Here is an 18,488-nt window from a genome sequence, read left to right on the forward strand (position 1 = left end):
GAATTTGGCGAGCAACCCTATCCCACGCGGGGGGGCCAATTGGCACGATCGTGGTGAGGCCGAAAGGCCCACCCGTGACTAGTTCCCGGCGTTAGTCCGAGAGGGTCACGACGGGATTGTCCGTCCGGTGGGCGACGTGCCGCGATTCGAGTTACGTGGCCGTTCGCACGCCGGCGGGCGCGAATCCGCAACAATATATATCCTGGTGTTGGCGCAGTGGTTAGGGCAGTGGCTTGGGATCCAAAAGGTCCTGAGTTCAAGCCCCGTTGGGCCACTGAATTAATATACCAGGGGGTTGACTCAGCCTGTCATCCTTCCGAGGTCGGCGAAATGAGTACCAGTATACTGGGCCGGTGTATACCCCGGTTAAAATAGGTGTACCATATCCCTGTGTCGTAAGAGGCGACCAGGGTTGCGTCAGGAAGGGCATCCGGCGTAAAACATGTGCCAAATCACTATGCAGATCATACGGACGATCCGCTGTGGCGACCCCTAACGGGAGCAGCCGAAAGAAGAAGAAGAAGATATTGTTACATTTGAGGGGGGGGTATGCATTCAAAGGGTAATTAGGATGTTTAATTAGGTATGCCATGCTATTCGAGTTTACCAGGATCTCGATGTAATAAGTAGCAATTCAGTGGTGATAAGTTGTCTCGTAAATGTTCATTTCTTCAAGGGGGGGAAATAATAATTGTCACGTAATTAGATAGGGACACGGGATAGGGTAAGTGTGTCTGCGTAAACCCCTTTTGGTATTCTCTGGAGACTGGCCGTGACGTCACAGGACAGTGCAGCGGATGGCTCCGCCCCGTGATCACTATTGGCAGAAGGCGACGGCGGTGGGCCAATAAACGGCTCGATTGGAAGTGACGAGGACAGGAGGATAAAAAGGTTCTGTTCGGGGTCGAAAAGGGAGAGGAAGAAGATTACAACCAAAAGATCGTGTTTTTTTGGTGGGGAGGCTGTTGCGCGGGGAGCATCCTTGTTGTTGTGCTGATTCGATCGTGTTCTTGATCGTGACTTGGAGCCTTGCTGAGCCTCGTGCCTCACCTTGGTTGGCTCTGGGGTTTGCTGACTCGGAGTACGGGGTCGAACGGCGGGCGGACCTGCCTCCCTCTCCTGCTCGCAACTTGGCGCCAGAACTGGTTCCCTGGCGGCTGTGAGCGGACTTGGGCCAAGACCAGGAGGTCGACAGCACCACGGTTTCTCCTGCCCCCCTGACGAGAGCAAGGCCAGCTCGTCCGACGCCGATCCAGGGACAGTTGCGTCCACACTACGGTCCAGCCTGACCACCAGAAATAGCTACGTTTTGTGTGTGTGTGTGTGTGTGTGCTTGGCGCCTTAGAGGGATTGAGAACTGTATATTCATTGGAATTGTCTGTGTTTTTCCCCACGCCCGATCCCACACCATCCCGTCGAATCGCCCCGGATCCCTCTTCTTGCCGAGTCTTGTTATTTCTGGTAATAATAAAAACAAATAAACATCATCAACTCAGTGAAAAGTGACTCGTGCCACCTTCCTCGTCCCGTTTGCGGTAGAGCGATTAGAACCGCCATGTTTGGGTTATAAATAAATAAACCGCCTCCATCGTTTCGGCTCATTCTACGTTGGCGGGACTGTTCAAGTCCCGTGGACGTCACAATATATATATATATATATATATATATATATGTATGTATATATATATATGTATATATATATGTATATATGTATATATGTATATATGTATATGTATATGTATATGTATATATATATATATATATATATATATATATATGTATATATATATATATATATATATATATATATATATTTTTGATGCTGCTTCCAAAAATGTAGGAAGTCTTATGTCTTGTCTATTTCTTACATTTTCCATCGTCTTGCCAAACATTTTTTCATAGTTCCCAGACTCAGTGTTGTAATGGTTAGAGTGTCTGGTCTGTGTCTGGGAGACCGGCAGTTCAATCCCTTGTCTCGTCATACTAAAGCCTTTAAAAATGACGTGCTGCTTCCTTGCTTGACGCTCAGCAGTTAAAACGCGAGAGCACAGGAAATCCCCATCAGTTGGCATCCATGAGGAGTAGGAAATTCCTCTTGAGGAAATGCCCCGCTGAGTGCGGTGGGAAATGTGGAGCATTTATATGACATCGCTGGTACCAGGAATATCCCGTGAAGTGATGACACATCTCCCAAGCTCAGTGGCTGTATTAAGCTTTTGTCTCGTCAGTATGTCCATGTGTGTGAGTGGCGGCTCCATTACTCACCTTAGACCTTGTATGAAAAAAGTAAAAAAGACATAAAATGTCATGGCCCCCATTGTTTTAGTAATTTTGCTGTCCGGAGTTAAAGGGCTAGCCCATATTTATATACAACGAAAATGGCCGCCAGTCTCCCAGTCGGCCACCTTTGATCAAATCGCAAAATAAAGTTAGTTGCAAGTGTATGTCATCGTGTACTGTGCTTGTGCCAAGTTTGAAGAAAATCGGACCATGCATATCCAAGAAATGGTGGGGCACACGTTTAAGTAACAAAATGGCCAACACTCAGCCATTTTGGATCTGATCTCAAAAAAAAATGATGTGCATATATAAGCTGTTAGGGTTCGGGTCAGTCAGCCATCATTCATTATCTGTGTTCCAAGTTTGAACAAGATCAGCAAATGCATATCCGAGAAATGGTTGAGTATGTGTTTGACCGGGATATTTTTTGTTTGTTTGTTTTTTTTCCAACTAAAATGGCAACCAAATTTTGTGCATATGTATACAGTACCATCATGTGTTTGCGTTGTGCCAAGTATGAATAAAATCGGTCCATACATGTCCGAGATATGGTGGTGGACGCCCGCACGGACACAAAAATCGAGACTAAATCCATAAACGCCCGTTTTGGATTAAGTCCAACGCGGGGGGGGGGGGCTAAAAAATACAGCATGATTCATCTACATTATAAAGCAGGAGTGTCTGTTTGTCTGTCCCCAAACTACTCCCTCAGTTTTGGGGCTAGTCCCATCAATCCTTCTGTGGAAGTTGGGTCCCAGCGGATGTCCCAAGGTGGGTTGGAGGTTTCATAAATACCTCAATACAATTATTATTTTGAGTTTTGATCCATACAAAACTACTCCTTATCCGGCATTGAACACAATCATGGGTTCAGCAGAAACATTTGCTGATTTGATATCTCGGTACAATTGTAATTTTGGGTTTCCACCAGAATTACTCTGCTTTTATCCATTCTAAGATGGTCGGGAGGTTTCATAAGTTTCTCAATTCAATTACGATTTTAATTTCCGATCCATCCTCAATGTTTTGTATCCATGCACCCTTTCTCACCAACAGATTCGTCTGTAATTGGGTGTCACGTGAGAACGGCCGGCATCTATTTGTTTCCCTCACGTGTGTTTGTATTTTGGTATATTAATGGTATAGTATTAATTTGTGATTGGAATGATGCTGTTTGGAATGAAAATATATAGAGAGAGTGAGTTTAAAGTAGAAGGAGGAAATTATGTGAGGGTTTCCACCCATGACATTCGCGGATTCGGCATTTGCAAATTTGCCATTGACATCATAGAAATATTTCCCACCTTACCTCTGTTGGGGTCAGCTGCAGTACATTTTTTGCCCATAATCCTTCATGAACTGGCTCTCCAGCCCCCTCCTGTGCAAAGCACAGCTACCTCACGAGTTGATTTATAAAAGTCTTTCTCAAACTCATTTGTTTCTGCTTCTCTTCTCAAGTAATTTTTCGGTTGGTCTGTTATGTAGGAAGAAATGATTGTTGATAATCACCGAGTCATTGTTTACTTCGTTTTTCTTTGTCAGGAGCAAATGGTAAGTCTTTGTGTTTGTTATGGAGTTTTTTTGGATATGTTATATCTCGTTCAAAGTAATATCCAACTTTTGATTTATCTAATCTTTACTGGGTAGAGATTAAAACCTCTTTCAAGACTTTTTCATAGTTCTTCTGTTTTACCCAATTGAACCCTTCATATCATAAAGTCTGAGACATTGCCCATCCATCTAAATTGTTATCATAAAAATACTGTTATGTTTGTGGGGTAGATGGAGGAACAACATTGTATACCGGGCGTAGTGGCGTGCGCCTGTAATCCGGCTACTCAGAGGCTTGGGTTGGCGGATCGCTTGAGGACGGGAGCTCTGCACTGGGCCACGCTATGAGAGGGTGTAGGGCAGCCCGGAATCATGGCGAAACCCAATCCTTATCGCTGTGTCGTAAGAGGCGACCAGGGTTGCGTCAGGAAGGGCATCCGGCGTAAAACCTGTGTCAAATCAGTATGCGGATCATAACGGATGATCCGCTGTGGCGACCCCTAACGGGAGCAGCCGAAAGAAGAACAACAACATGGAGGAACATCATAGTAAAGGTAGGATTGTATAGTGTAGCATGGTCAGTGGATGAGGAGGAGACATCTCGACATAAATTAAGTGTGGAAAACTGTCAGCTTAAGATTGTTACATATCACCACATGGGGGGGTGGTGCTGTGTTAATTCGGTTGGGTTTAAGGATGATTACTCTGAGTATGTGATTGTCCCCTGTGACCTTTTCCTACGTTTTTGCATTCACAAAGCCGGATATAAAAGAATTACGTTCTTATAACAACAACAATAACAGAGCCGAGCGTTCTGAGCAGACAAATACCATCACCTTCCCGGCTTCGTACCAACAAGTCACACCCCCGAGGCTTATGATTAGTCGGTGGACGTCAGAAAGTGGGAGATGAGGAGATCGTTGGTGTGAAGAACGCGGTTGATACAGAGGGTCTCGTTTTTGCTCTCCTCTCGGCACAACAAAATAGCAGCGCGATTTTCATGTTTGTGCTGTGTGAATTTGCCCGCATGCTGGAGCAAAAAGCTAGCCATTGCTGTTCGGCTGAGTTACGAAGTTGTACGTTTATGAAAGAGAGAAAAGAAGAGGAGCGTGTCTCTCAGGTAACTCGGCGTTATCCCATTGCATGTTCGAGGAAGAAGGCGAGTCATGGTAGTGAGCAGACTCTGTGCTTAGAGAGGAACAGTGTGGCAAGTTTGTTCGTGAAAAGAAGCTGCACGACGGTTTCTGGGCCCTGGCATTGAATACCGCCGCACAAATTACCTCACATGTTTCCCCCACAGAGAGTGGCTTGGCGTTATTTTCAGTGCAGTTTCCCACGCAGGACGATGTGGGTTTAATGGCACCAGGCTCCTAAAATACCATCTCTGGACACACAGCTAAGTGCCAGAATAATGACAGGATTTTCTTTCATTTAATCTTTCCCTTTGTCTGTATCTAAGCCCGTGTGGAGACGTGTCAAACTTATCTTGTTTACCTCACGTTTTTTATTATCACGCTTTGGTTTATTTCCATGAAATATTTCATTTATGTTCATTAAATAAATTTGCTTGTGTCTGTCTATTTGTTGTGGGTTTGAGTATAACCCTTGTGCTCCCATCCTAGTGAATGCCTCTAGTACGTGCTTCGCCGCCTCCCGCCCCTCACGCGCCACAACCTCCAGAGAATTCGGCTGTTCGCCTCCAAGGGAAATCGTTCGGCTATCCGTTCAGGCTTGTGTTAACAGCCCCGCACACGACAACTGGGTCGGGGGAATGAACTTAACCCTCTGAACACAATACATTAGATAACAAGGAAAATAGCAATCAGAGATTGCAGACCCTTGCCTGGACTTGTTTTGTGCAGTGTTTGTGTAGTTTTGTGTGGTGTATTTTGTGTGGCGTTTTTGTACTTCTGTGTTACGTAATTAATAAGAGACATCAAGAACTGCTCCTTTATAACTGCTGGCAGTGATGACCGGGTACCAAGATGTCCCCCTTTTTAATGCGACCCTGCTTTGTTTGGACACCTGACCCTGATCCATGATGTTTATTGTTCTTCAATTGAATGCAGAATGTGATTAAAATAAATTCAATTCAAATAAAAGGGAAGACCAAATAGGTACAGTCCTGCATTTGAGTCATCAGAAGGAACCCAAACAAGCAAAAAGCAGAGATTAGAGTCATCAGCAGGAACCTGGACAGGATTTGGGTGTCAGTTGCTACTCCTCTAACCTCAAACCCATCCAGGCGCAGCCAAGTGAGTCTTATTAAAAAATCAAAAAGAACCCAGATCAAAATAAATAAATAATTTAGGCTGCCAGACCATGTGTCCGATCAGGTTGAAATTGAAAACATATATTCCCCATGACAACGAGATCATAATTCTGAAGTTTCACATCGATTGATGAAGCAGTTCAAGATAAATAATTTTTTGGGGGAATATTTTTTTAAGTTTCCCCTCAATCTGTCCAGCTATTCTGGAGAACATTTTTATATGCTTAAGGGTAATTCCCATATGGCTGCCAAACCAGATGACCTATGATGTCATTTGTGTGAACATTTTGTTCCTCATGGATAGGCAGTCATAACTGTAAAGTTTTTCCTCGATCTGTTCAGCCATTTCAGAGAAGATTTTGAAGGTTTTTTTTTGTTTTGTTGTTAATACGGCTGCCTCATCACCTGACTGATGACGTCATCATTTTTTTTCTGTGGATCAATTTATCCCTCGATGACTCAAATTTTCATACTGATCAGATGTCGTGTTCTAAATTTGCAATTATGACGGATGTCATAATGAAGGCACCTATGACATTATTAAAAAATATATATCCCACTTATTCCCCATGAGGAGTCCTTGACATGTGCGAAGTTTCAATTATTTCCATGGTGCAGTTTTTGAGATACAGAGATCCAAAGTTTTTCCATTTTCCCAACATAGCTGCCACACCACGTGGCCGATGAAATCGTAATTATCATTAAAATGCTGGAGCTGATTAGTCGCTCCTATGGTGAAAATTTTGTCTCGATCTGACAAGCGGTTGCGGAGAAAAACACTAAAGTTCTGTGCGGACAAACAAACAGATAAACAAATGCACCCAAATGCAATACCCTCTCCTCCATCAAGGGTAACAAGAGCGACAATTGCTTTGTAATGCATGTCCCTGACCGATGCGATATATTCTCATATAGTTTCAGTTGAATATGTTAAAGGGTATGGAAATAAAAGTCAGGAAAACCGCAAATGGGAAGGACTGACGGAGAGTAAACTCCGGTGAAACCGGGAGGAGACATAACTTTCAAAGCATCATCATCTGGAAGATATTTGTGATTTTCTTTTGCATATTTCTTTGAACAGAACTGATATTCCACATCTTTTATCTTTCCCACCTCTTTTGTGGATATCTTTGTCAGTAATTATTTCTAATGGTTATTTCGTCATTTTTAACAAGCGAATCCAGGAGTTGTATAACAATGGACTGGGTCTATTCCATATGTGTACAGTCGTTATAATTACAAACTTCTCTGAATGCTTCAAATACATGAGCCAATAATAAAACATGTTTTGAAATATAAATCGTGATATTCACCAATATTTGTTGGGTTGAATGTTCCCCAGATATTGCATGTGTATTGAACGTCTTCATCAGTGATTTGAATTTTACTCGTCATTTCAAAAATTTTATTTTGATTGTAATTTTGCTTCATCAAATCGTTTGAAAGCATCCATTTTGTCATAAGAGTAAATTCCTTTTTGTGATAAGAGTTAATTTCATCTGGTTCTAAATAAATGATGTGGAGATTTGGAAATTATGTTAGACTTGATGCTAATGTGGATAAAGGACTTGCCATAAATTTGTATGCATCAACAAATCTAATACAGTGGACTCGTATTACTGGTTTGTCCTTGCTTCCACCGGTTCCTTCTGAAGGATGGCCATTCACTCCTGACACACAGGATACAAATGAATCACATTGGCAATATCGTCAATTCAGCCAATAAACAGTCTGTCGTGCTCGGTGTATCGTACGTTACAGGCCCGGCTGTGCATCGTGTAGTCAATTCACTACTTCAGTACATGCTGCCCGAGGTATGACAATGCGCTGACCGTAGAGTGCGATGTCATCGTAAACTAATAGCTGATCACATATCCCAAAGTAAGACTTGATGCGATGGTCCCACTCATTACGATTTGCTGAAAAGCCGGGACAAACTGCATCATTGGTACAGAGTTTATTAAGTATCGGATCGCGTAGATGTTCTTGATGCCCGTCATTGATGTTCGCTGTCTACTGCTGCCAAGATGACTTGCTGTACGTGATGTTGAATGTGCATCTCCACCTCTTTATCTGGCAGGAGGCTATCCACCAGGTGGCATGAGAGAGCATCTGAGTTGGCCAACTCGCATCCCTTCTGCCAAGTCGCTGTAAACGTATAGAGAGAGAATTTCTGCACGTGACATGATCGCGGGTTATCACTAGGTCCAAAGTGAACGTGTTCAGTGTGGGTTCAAGCAGTTTGTGGTCAATAAGGAGCTGAAATGTGGATAGGCCCATCAGGTATTGGCAGCGCTGATTCATGGCCGAAACTATAGCCAGAGCTTTGAGCTCCATCATTGCGTAATGAGACTCGACATGACTGGTGTGCGCAACTCTCCCCCGGACATTGCACGTGACTCCCCCCCCCTGCTGGAATCTGCAACTCTCCCCCGGACATGGCACGTGACTCTCCCCCCCCCCACCCCCTCCGGAAGTAGCATGCATGACTCTCCCCCAGACAGTCATGCATGCCCCACGCATGACACTCCATGGACAGGCCACGTGATTCTCCCCCAGTTGCGTTTTTTGGGGCAATTTGTTGCACCATTCTATTCCACATTAAAAAAACAACTTGGCCATTTTATTCCACCTTTTACGTTTTTTTCCATCAGCACCATCTCTTGTGTCCATTTTGCCTTCCTCGCCACAATTATAGGCTTTCGCTTCTGTAATTGTAAGATACCGCGAATGTTAAATGCAAAGGCAGAAAAATATCAATCCCTCTGACTCTCTCTCCCTCTCTCTTTCCATGTTCCATTGCCATCACATTGCAAAGATACATTATTTTCGCACAGCTGGCCATGCCAATGGTATTGCACTCCACACCTCAGGATGAGATACATTTAAATGAGCTCATGGCCCATTTTGGCATCACAACAGTCAATCTGGGGAAATCGTATGCACATGTCTTGGGAAATGCCTTGTGTGTCACACATGATTCTGCCCCAAACGCGGCACACGACCCTTCCCCTGGATGCGGCACGTGCGACCCTTCCCCCAACACGCCGCTCGGCATGACTTGAACATGCCGCATCATGCGCCTCGAGTCCAAACATGCTGCGCCACGCAACTCGAACACGCCGCACTATCTGCCTCGAGTTCGAACACTCCGCACAGCGCGACTCAAGCCCAAACGCATCACTCTACATGACCCGAACATGCCACCACATGACTTAGGCCCTAAAGACGCCGCACCGCGTGACTCGGGCTCGAACACTCCACACCGCATGACTCAAGCCCGAACACTTCGCTCCGCACCACCCGAATATCTTGCCATGTGACTCAGGCCCGAACGCTCCACGCCGCGTGACTCAACCTGAACGCTCCGTGGGACTCGGGCCCGAACACTCTGCACGGCCTACTCGAGCCAGAACACTCCACACGGCACTACTCGAGCTGGAACACTCCGCACAGCGCGACTCGAGCCTGAACACTCTGCATCATGTGACTCGAGCCTGAACACTCCGCACCGCGTAACTCGAACCCGAACACTCCTCGCCGCGAGACTCAGGCCCAAACGCTCCACGCCGCGCGACTCGGGCCTGAACGCTCCGCACCGTTCGACTCTGGCCCGAACGCTCCATGCCGCGCGACTCAGGCCTGAACGCTCCGCACCGTTCGACTCTGGCCCAAACGCTCCACTCCGCGCGACTCGGGCCCGAACGCTCCATGCCAGGTGACTCAGACCCGAATGCTCCGCATGACTCGGGCCCGAACGCTCTGCACCGCGCCACTCGGGCCTGAACGCTCCGCGCTGCGCAACTTGGACCCGAATGCTCCGCACCGTGCGACTCGGGCCTGAATGCTCTGCACAGCACTACTCGAGCTGGAACACTCCACACCGCGCGACTCGAGCCAAAACACGCCATGCCGAGCAACTCGAGCCAAATCACACCGCACCAAGCAACTCGAGTTCGAACACTCCTCTTGCGAATTGCCTGTAGATGCTGCGTATGACTCACCCGAACACGATGCGCAGAACTCCCCTGAGCATGCCCTGCCACACGACTACCCATAACACGCCGCACCTCACAAATCCAGCTCGAACACGTTTCAGTCGACTCGCTTGAACATGTCGCACTTGACTCATTCGGACACGTCACGCACAACTCGCCGAACATGCCGCATGCAACATGCCCGGACATGAAATACGGAACTCACTCAAACTTGGCTTGCCAGTCATGCTCGAACACGATGCACGCAACTTGCTCAAACTTGCCCAACAAGGCTTGACTGAACACGCCATGTGCGGCTCTCCTGAACATGCCAAGTGCGACTCGGCCAGACATGCTACATGCGACTCCTTCCTGAACATACCTTTTTTAACTTTCCTCTGAAGTTCACACTTCCCAAGATGCTTCTGTATAGTCTTTTACTTCAGAAAACCGCCATGTCATATCGCATTTCTCCCTCATCCATGCAGTTCACTGGCATGTTGCACTTAAACTGCCTTATGGATTTTAGCTCACTTTCAAGCAGCAAATAAACTAGAGCATGCATTATCATTGTGACGTTTTGCATGAGTTAAAAACTTATCCAACTTAATCTGACCATATAATGAATCATCTATAAATATTGTTTGAGTAATGACTAAATGTTTATGCATGCTCTCAGACTTGACATATACAGCAACAACTGTCACACACAAATTACACACCTACTGACAGTGACACACCAGGACAACACAGGACTTGACTTTTAACATTTTTTTCACCCATCCAAGTGAGCTACTGTCTTACATCAGACTCTCATGGTAGTTGCTCTCACAAGAATGAAGATCTTTTTGAGATAGAGCATTCTTCAAATCTTCTTTAAACATTTGCACAGCCGAATCAATTTGAACGCCACAGAATCTGGTGAGATATGAATTCCTTAACAAGGAACTGCATCACAGGAGGAGGCCCATCAACCTTCGAAGTGATTGCCTTCCTATGGTTATTTGGTCGTGCTGTATCTTTTCATTTGCCGAGTGTCATGAAAGGAAGTAGCATGCCACGTACGATTTTTATCTTTGGTCTTTTGCACAGCATGCACGTCTTTGGTACAACTTATCCGGGATTTGAACTGCCAATCTCCCAGACTCAGAGCACACCATTATGCCTCCAAGTCTGGTTATCAATAATTATTAGAAATACTTTTTGATATGGTTCGTGCTATTGATAGACATGAAAGAAATTGTTTTTGTGATTACGAATTGTCGCTTCTGTCAAACTATTCAATATTTTTTTCAATGCTATCCCAATTTTGGTTCCAGTGAAGATCCCATTTTATTCCAATAGAATGATAGCAGAGATCTTTCTTTTTACCGATAAAATGGATAGCAATATCTTGTGCCCAAGAGTCACCTCTTGTTTTTTTTTTAATCACAAGTATTTCGAGGTGCATGGGTTATGTTGATTTTGGTTGTTGCAACAACTATGAAGTTGAACAACAACTAGAGGCGTTGTCCATTCCAACAAGTAATAATGCTGGTTACTTAAGCCCTCAGTGAATTTTATGTTAATACAGTCCTTCCCACATGGCATCCTTGCAGGATCTACCCAGGAATGGACATGGAGCGACTCACGCCATCCCCACATGAAATGGCACGGTCGCAGCTGCTTGCCGTGGGACAGCGCTACGGGGGAAGCCCCTTGCTATCTGAGCGCCTTGGTGCAGGTGTTCCTGAACGCTACGGGCCGGCCGAAAGATACGGAACCTCCCAGGAGCGGTTCCAGCATTATGGCTCCAAAATGGCACAGTTTGGTGAGAGCGAGCGGGGATCCCTGCAGCCGACAGACCTTAGCTGTGCCTCTTCCGCTCAGAGATCTTGGTTCGTGGCCCCCAACAGGCTGGAATTCTCATCATATGATGCAGAAGGTAATGGTGGTAGCTCCATTATCCCTTACGGTCTTAAACCGCTCCCGTTACCCACCAGCCCTGTTGCCTCACTCGGATACTTTCCTACAGAACAGGCGCTCATTGGTTCAGCCTCAGACTGGAGTCGGCCATGGGAACCCCGCACACCCCAGCCTCCCCCCTCATCATCATCCTCATCCTCATCCATGTTGCAGGAGCTGCAGCAACTCGGTTCCTCAGACCTAGAGATTCGAGCTGAGAAGTTACTCGAAAGTCCAGACGAAAGTCACGCTCCGGAGATACCCGATTCGGCGGCTTCTGACTCGAATAAGAAGCAGCGCCTCTCGACAGAATCAGAGCGGCCAGTTCTCAAGCGCGATTCAAGTCCAGCGGGCTTGGAGCGAAGCTGCCTCAAGGACGTAGCTTGTTACGGCTACTATGGGCCTGAGTAGGGTGCCAAGGGGAAGAGCAGTAATCCTTTGATTCAAACCTCTCATTACTAAGTCCATGATGCGATCTTGAGCGTTGTTATTCGTCCGACCAGGCTGTGGGTTCAAGAACCCAACACGTGTTTAGCTCTCGGTGTTCATCATGGACCAGCATGCAAGAGCTCGTCCATCTTGCCAAAGTTTGACTATTACTTCACTTAACTGATCACCTTTTTGTTTCATTTGTGTCAATATCTTTGCTGCTATTTCCCATGCTCTTTGCCATATTTCCTTCTTCTGTATTATAAAATGCACGCAGAACTACGGTATTTGTCTGAAAAGTCAAAAGTTAATGGCCCTACATTTCAGTGTCAAATTAAACTGCTTAAACATGTATATATATATATATATATATATATATATATATATATATATATATATATATATATATATATATATATATATATATATATATATATATATATATATATATCTCCATATCCAGTATATATATATATATATATATATATATATATATATATATATATATATATATATATATATATACTGGATATGGAGATATATATATATATATATATATATATATATATATATATATATTATATCTCCATATCCAGTATATATATATATATATATATATATATATATATATATATATATATATATATATATTATATATTATATATATATTATATATTATATATATATTATATATATATATATATATATTATATATTATATATATATTATATATTATATTATATATTATATATATATATATATATATATATATATATTATATATATATATATATATATATATATATATATATATATATATATATATATATATATATATATATATATATATATATTATATATATATATATATATATATATATATATATATATATATATATATATATATATATATATATATATATATATATATATATATATATTATATATATATATATTATATATATATATATAGGTGTCCCTCAAGTCCTTGTGCAAATTTGAACTTCTAAAACACTTGATGTACACGTGATAGAGCCAAACTGTAAATGGTGCATGAAAGCATCATTCATAAAGCTTTTACTCAGTACATTTCAAAATTTTAGGCTTCCACATGACCACCATCTTCAGTAATAAATCATTCAATCTGATGAAATGCATTTGTGATCAAAATCATAAGTTCATCCAAATAATATGGTTTTGATGAGTAAATAACAGTTTTACATCGCCCCATAAAGTGTACTCCAATGGGGACTGCTGAGGCAAATGATGTGGCCAAGCAATTGGTCCATGTCTACTGATCCAGTTGTCTGAGGAGACATCATCCAAGAACTGTCTCACATTCTAATAATTGTGGCAGGGAGCCTCATCTTGCTGGTACAAGGTGATATGTGAAAGATTTAATCATTGTAGTTTGGGAACCAAATGTGGTAATTGTGGTGGCTGACTTTACCATGTACTCATCTAAAAGTTGCTTCATCAGGAAATATCAATCAAGAAACCGAGGAGAATTGTGGATTTAATAACAGAATTGACAATAACAAAACTTTATGAATTATGCTTTAATGCATCATTTATAGGTTCTTTCTGTCATCTGTCAATCAAAAGTTATAAAAGTTCAAAATTGTGCAAGTCCTTTATATGGACACGCACATGCACACACACGCACACGCACACACACCTATTCACCTTGTTGTGTAGCCCCAAATTTGTGTCCCTGATCAGGGTTCTGATATATTTATACATTAAAACACAACCTATTCAATTATTATTTTTTTCTTGATGACTTTTGTCTTAACAATTTCTCTATTTGTTTGTTTGTCTAAACAGGGTAATCGTACCGGGTTTGTAAGTTCCGGGTCGTGTATTATATATTCAATCAGTTCTCCGAATTACTGAAGTGTAATGTATTACTTCATGTTACATTCTATTCCGAATGTAATTTCGCCTAACGGCTGAATAATTTATTTTCAAATTCTACCTTCAGTATTTGAACCTTGAGGCACTTTTGAAATGCATATAGTCAGTTGCGGTATGTATAGAATGCTTGAAATGTATATAGTTTGCAATGTCAATATGTGTACAGATATACATAAAATCTACACGCTAGCTATTGCCATCATAACGAAAGAAAACGAATCATTGATCAATAACGACCGGCACCATTGTTTGAAACTTGAGTAATGTTTGGGCACATGATCACGATGGTGTTGAGACGCGTGCACATCACGTGACCAAATTTAATGCAAGTGTTTAATATGGTGCTCACATATTTTATTCAATATCTAGTTTGTTTGATTCCACATTTCCCCCCCTGGTTCCAATCCTTTGCCCTACACAGACGTGTCTTCAAACATTCCCTTATCATGACGTGGAGTCCCCGTAATAATTCATTGCGGGGTTATGACTGGAGACCTTTATCCCACCCGTTGAGATGTTTAACTACGATTTCATTTCACGTGTTTAAAGTAAAGTCGAGATGAAGATGCATTAATATATTTTTTTTCTATTTAGCACATGGTAGCTGCGTTACCTTACTGAATGCATTGCCGTTTATAAATAATCGTTTTTGTTCCGGGAAGTTGTCAGGGCCATGGTATGGTGTACCACACTGGTGTAAACAGATTGTCGTGCAGTGTTTTGAAAATAAAGTTAATAAGGATTGTCCCCAGATTTCCTGTTAATACATCCGTCTCCTGCCCTTATTACGCGCTCACAGCTTGCTGCACCCAGGGCATGGGGTTTTGTACTCAACTCAACTGGTTTGTAATAATGCTTTCCACCCAAGTGCATGATCTGCTGCTGGGTGAATTTTCTCACTTAATTTCAGTTGGGAAAACTACTATCAAAATTTTTTTTGAAATAAAATCTATACAAAAATCCAACCTTGTGGAAGGAAGTAAGTACAAGGAGACTTAGTTGTGGCAGAAGGATCAAATGTCGATAAAGCATTTAAATATGTTATCGCTATCATATCGAGATTCGAACTACCAAATCAAGTTTGAGTATTCAAAAAATGATGAAGATAATATTATGACATGCTCACGGTTTCTCAAGATTATTGCAAAGTACGTTTTATGACGGATAATTAATCAAGTCATATCACCTTGGTATTATTCGATACCGATGTAAGTGCAGTTGGATGAGTATTTCTACCAAATTAATTTCACCTTTTGGTCCACCCAGAGCATTTTTCAATAGTAGAGCTTGTACAAACCTTTGAAAGTCCATTTCGTGTTCAGCATTCCATTTGTGAGTTTAGATGCCCCATATGCATCGCCAATTATAATTCGCGTTGATTTGCTAATGGCGCTTGAACAGGCGAACATATCATCGGGTGTTGCATCTCATTTGCTTTGCCACCGCAAAACGTGTGGGATTCATGTGGTGATGCACTGGGTTTGAGGATATATTGCAGCAACCATTGGGTTCGACAGCATCACCCAGATATATTGTGTTCTGGGCAACTTATGATCATAATAATAATAATAACTAGAACTGCCACTTTATAACTGCTGGCAGTGATGACCGGGTACCCAGTCCGTCCGCCTTTGACACAACTGATACAACATGAGACTTAAATCATAGTCGCAAAGTTTCGCATTCATCGGATAAGCGGTGCCAGAGAAAACATTATTTAATGGTGATACAAACACAGGCATGCTTCGAGACGGCACGGAACAGACGAGTTACGAACCGGGCAGCACAAAGCGTTCAATTTCCTGATTACTGGCGAACAGATTCAAATAATTAAATAATTCTGGCTGCCAAACTGCGTGACCGATCAGGTTGAAATTTTAAACTTTTGTTTCGCATGTCGGCTAAATTACAAATCTGAAGTTGCGTATATACAGAAGCAGCGGTTCCAGAGTAAACATTAATTAATATTTATCCTTCAATCCAAGATGGCGGCCAAACCGTGTGACTTGTGACGTCATAATTTTCACCACTTGTGGAAACATGATTGGAAACGATAAGTGCAAATTTTCGCTTCGCTAGGTTAAGCAGTTCCAGAGAAAACGTTATTTAATATTTTTCTTAAAACCAACATGGCTGCCAAACCCTGGGCCCGATCCCGTTGAAATTTCAAACGCTCATTCCGCATGACTGTTCCACCATAAAGCTGATGTTTCACATTTATTGATGCAATAGTTCCAGAGTAAACATTAATTAATATTTTTCCTTCAATCCACTATGGCTGCCAAACGTTGCATCGTACCTCAAAAGGGGGTGAGAACTTTTTATTCGTCATGGAGAGGCGGTCATAGTGGTGGAGTTTCGCCTGGATCTGTTCAGTCGTTTCAGAGAAAAAGACGTTTTAAGATATTATTTTTCAATCCAAGATGGCTGACGAACCATGTGACCTATGACATCACAAATGTATATTCTGCTTCCAACTGGGTATTGGAACACGTTTGTGAAGTTTTGTGTTAATCGGTAAAGGTGCGTTTTTCTATCCAAGATGGCCGCCAAACCATGTGATGTGTGACATCATAATTTTTACCACGCGTGCACACACGATGGTAGACGATAATTGCAAACTTTCGATTCGTTAGGTTAAGCGTTTCCAGAGAAAACATTATTTAATATTTTTCTTAAATCCAACATGGCGGCCAAACCGTGTGACTTACCAATTTGAAATTAACAAACTTATATCGCCTACGTGTCCCGAACATACTTCTGAAATCTGCCCTTCATCCGACCAGCACTTCTGGAGAAGAAGATGTTTGAAGGTTTTAGGGTTTTTTCAAGATGGCCGCCAAACCATGTGACCGATCAAGAAAAAATTAACAAACTTGAGAAAGGACCTCATGGGGAATATATGTGTGAAGTTTCGTCTTCATCTGTCTTGCCCTTCTGGAGAAGAAGATTTTTAAAATTTATTCATTTTCAATCCAAGATGGCTGCCGAACCTTGTGACCAATGATATCATAAATTTAAATTCTGCTTTCCATCGTCGACCCGAACAAGTGTGTGAAGTTTCGTGTAAATCGGATAAGGTCTATTTTTCTATCCAAGATGGCCGCCAAATCATGTGACTTCTGAGGTAAAAAATTTTTTACCATGTATGCAGACTTGAGCGAGGAAGGCACTTGCAAATTTTCGCTTCGATGGCTTATGAAATACCAGAGAAAACATTATTTAATATTTTTCTTAAATCCAACATGGCGGCCAAACCATGTGACATATCACTTTGAAATTAACAAACTTGCATCGCATACATGTCACGAATATAGTTCTGAAATCTCGCCTTCATTGGACCAGCGCTTCTGGAGAAGAAGATGTTTGAAGGTTTTAGGGTTTTTTCAAGATGGCCGCCAAACCATGTGACGTATCAATAACAAATTAACAAACTTGAAAGAGGACCTCAGGGAGAATGTGCGTGTAAAGTTTCACCTCAATCTGCACAGCCGTTCTGGAGAAGAAGATTTTTTTAAAAAAACACTAAAAACACAAGATGGCGGCCGAATTACGTCACCGATGACGTCAAAATATTTTTTTTCTATGATGAATTTTTGTGTAGATGACGCTCAAGAAATTTCAAATTTTTGCCATGTGGCGTTCTACTTGACGATTTTTTACTGGGATACCTCTTCACTGATGACGTCACGAAAAATCACACGTATTCCCGAGAGGGAGCTTGTTAAAATGTATCAAGCGAAATTTTTTTACACTAGAAGGTTTCCGAGATACAGAGGTCCAAAGTTGATCTGTTTTTTCAAGATGGCGCCCGTACCACGTGACCTATGACGTCATAATTATCAATTATGTATGCTATCAAAAAAGATACATATTTGGTGAAAATTTTGTGTCGATTGGTCTTACCATTTCTGAGAAAATGGCATTTAAAGCGAAAAAAATTGGAAATTTTGCAAATTTACGGCGGAAGAAAAATAATAATAAACAGAAGAAAAACAATAGGTTATCCAGTCCATTTGACTGGATACCCTAATAAACAGAAGAAAAACAATAGGTTATCCAGTCCATTTGACTGGATACCCTAACTAGAAAGAGCAGTCAGAGATTGCAAACCCTCAC

At 42.2% G+C, this 18,488-nt stretch overlaps 2 protein-coding genes across 14 annotated transcripts in view; one reads left to right on the forward strand and one right to left on the reverse strand.

The window, feature by feature from the left end:
* Positions 1-12,809, forward strand: part of LOC147021605 (T-box brain protein 1-like) — an 89,617-nt gene extending 76,808 nt beyond the window's left edge. For 5 of the 6 annotated variants that reach the window (XM_085891734.1, XM_085891729.1, XM_085891730.1 and 2 more), the window contains one exon: positions 11,679-12,809. In XM_085891734.1, coding sequence (XP_085747860.1) covers positions 11,679-12,435 — 757 coding nt within the window. In that variant the 3' untranslated portion in view covers positions 12,436-12,809. The remainder of the gene's footprint in view (positions 1-11,678) is intronic. The other variant, XM_085891731.1, reaches the window with a different exon arrangement.
* The window catches only part of LOC147021606 (uncharacterized), a 119,703-nt gene that overhangs the window by 45,561 nt on the left and 55,654 nt on the right, over positions 1-18,488 (reverse strand). For 5 of the 8 annotated variants that reach the window (XR_015060866.1, XR_015060865.1, XM_085891743.1 and 2 more), the window contains exon 1: positions 10,108-10,316. The exons of the other annotated variants lie outside the window; for them this stretch is intronic. The gene's annotated coding sequence lies outside the window, so the exon portion shown is untranslated. Of the gene's footprint in view, positions 1-10,107; positions 10,317-18,488 lie in introns of those variants that run through there. 8 annotated transcript variants of the gene reach the window in all.

The sequence above is a fragment of the Eptatretus burgeri genome, chromosome 8 (genome assembly GCF_056783735.1).
Source record: "Eptatretus burgeri isolate ZD-2024b chromosome 8, Ebu_testis_v1, whole genome shotgun sequence".
NCBI lineage: Eukaryota > Metazoa > Chordata > Myxini > Myxiniformes > Myxinidae > Eptatretus > Eptatretus burgeri.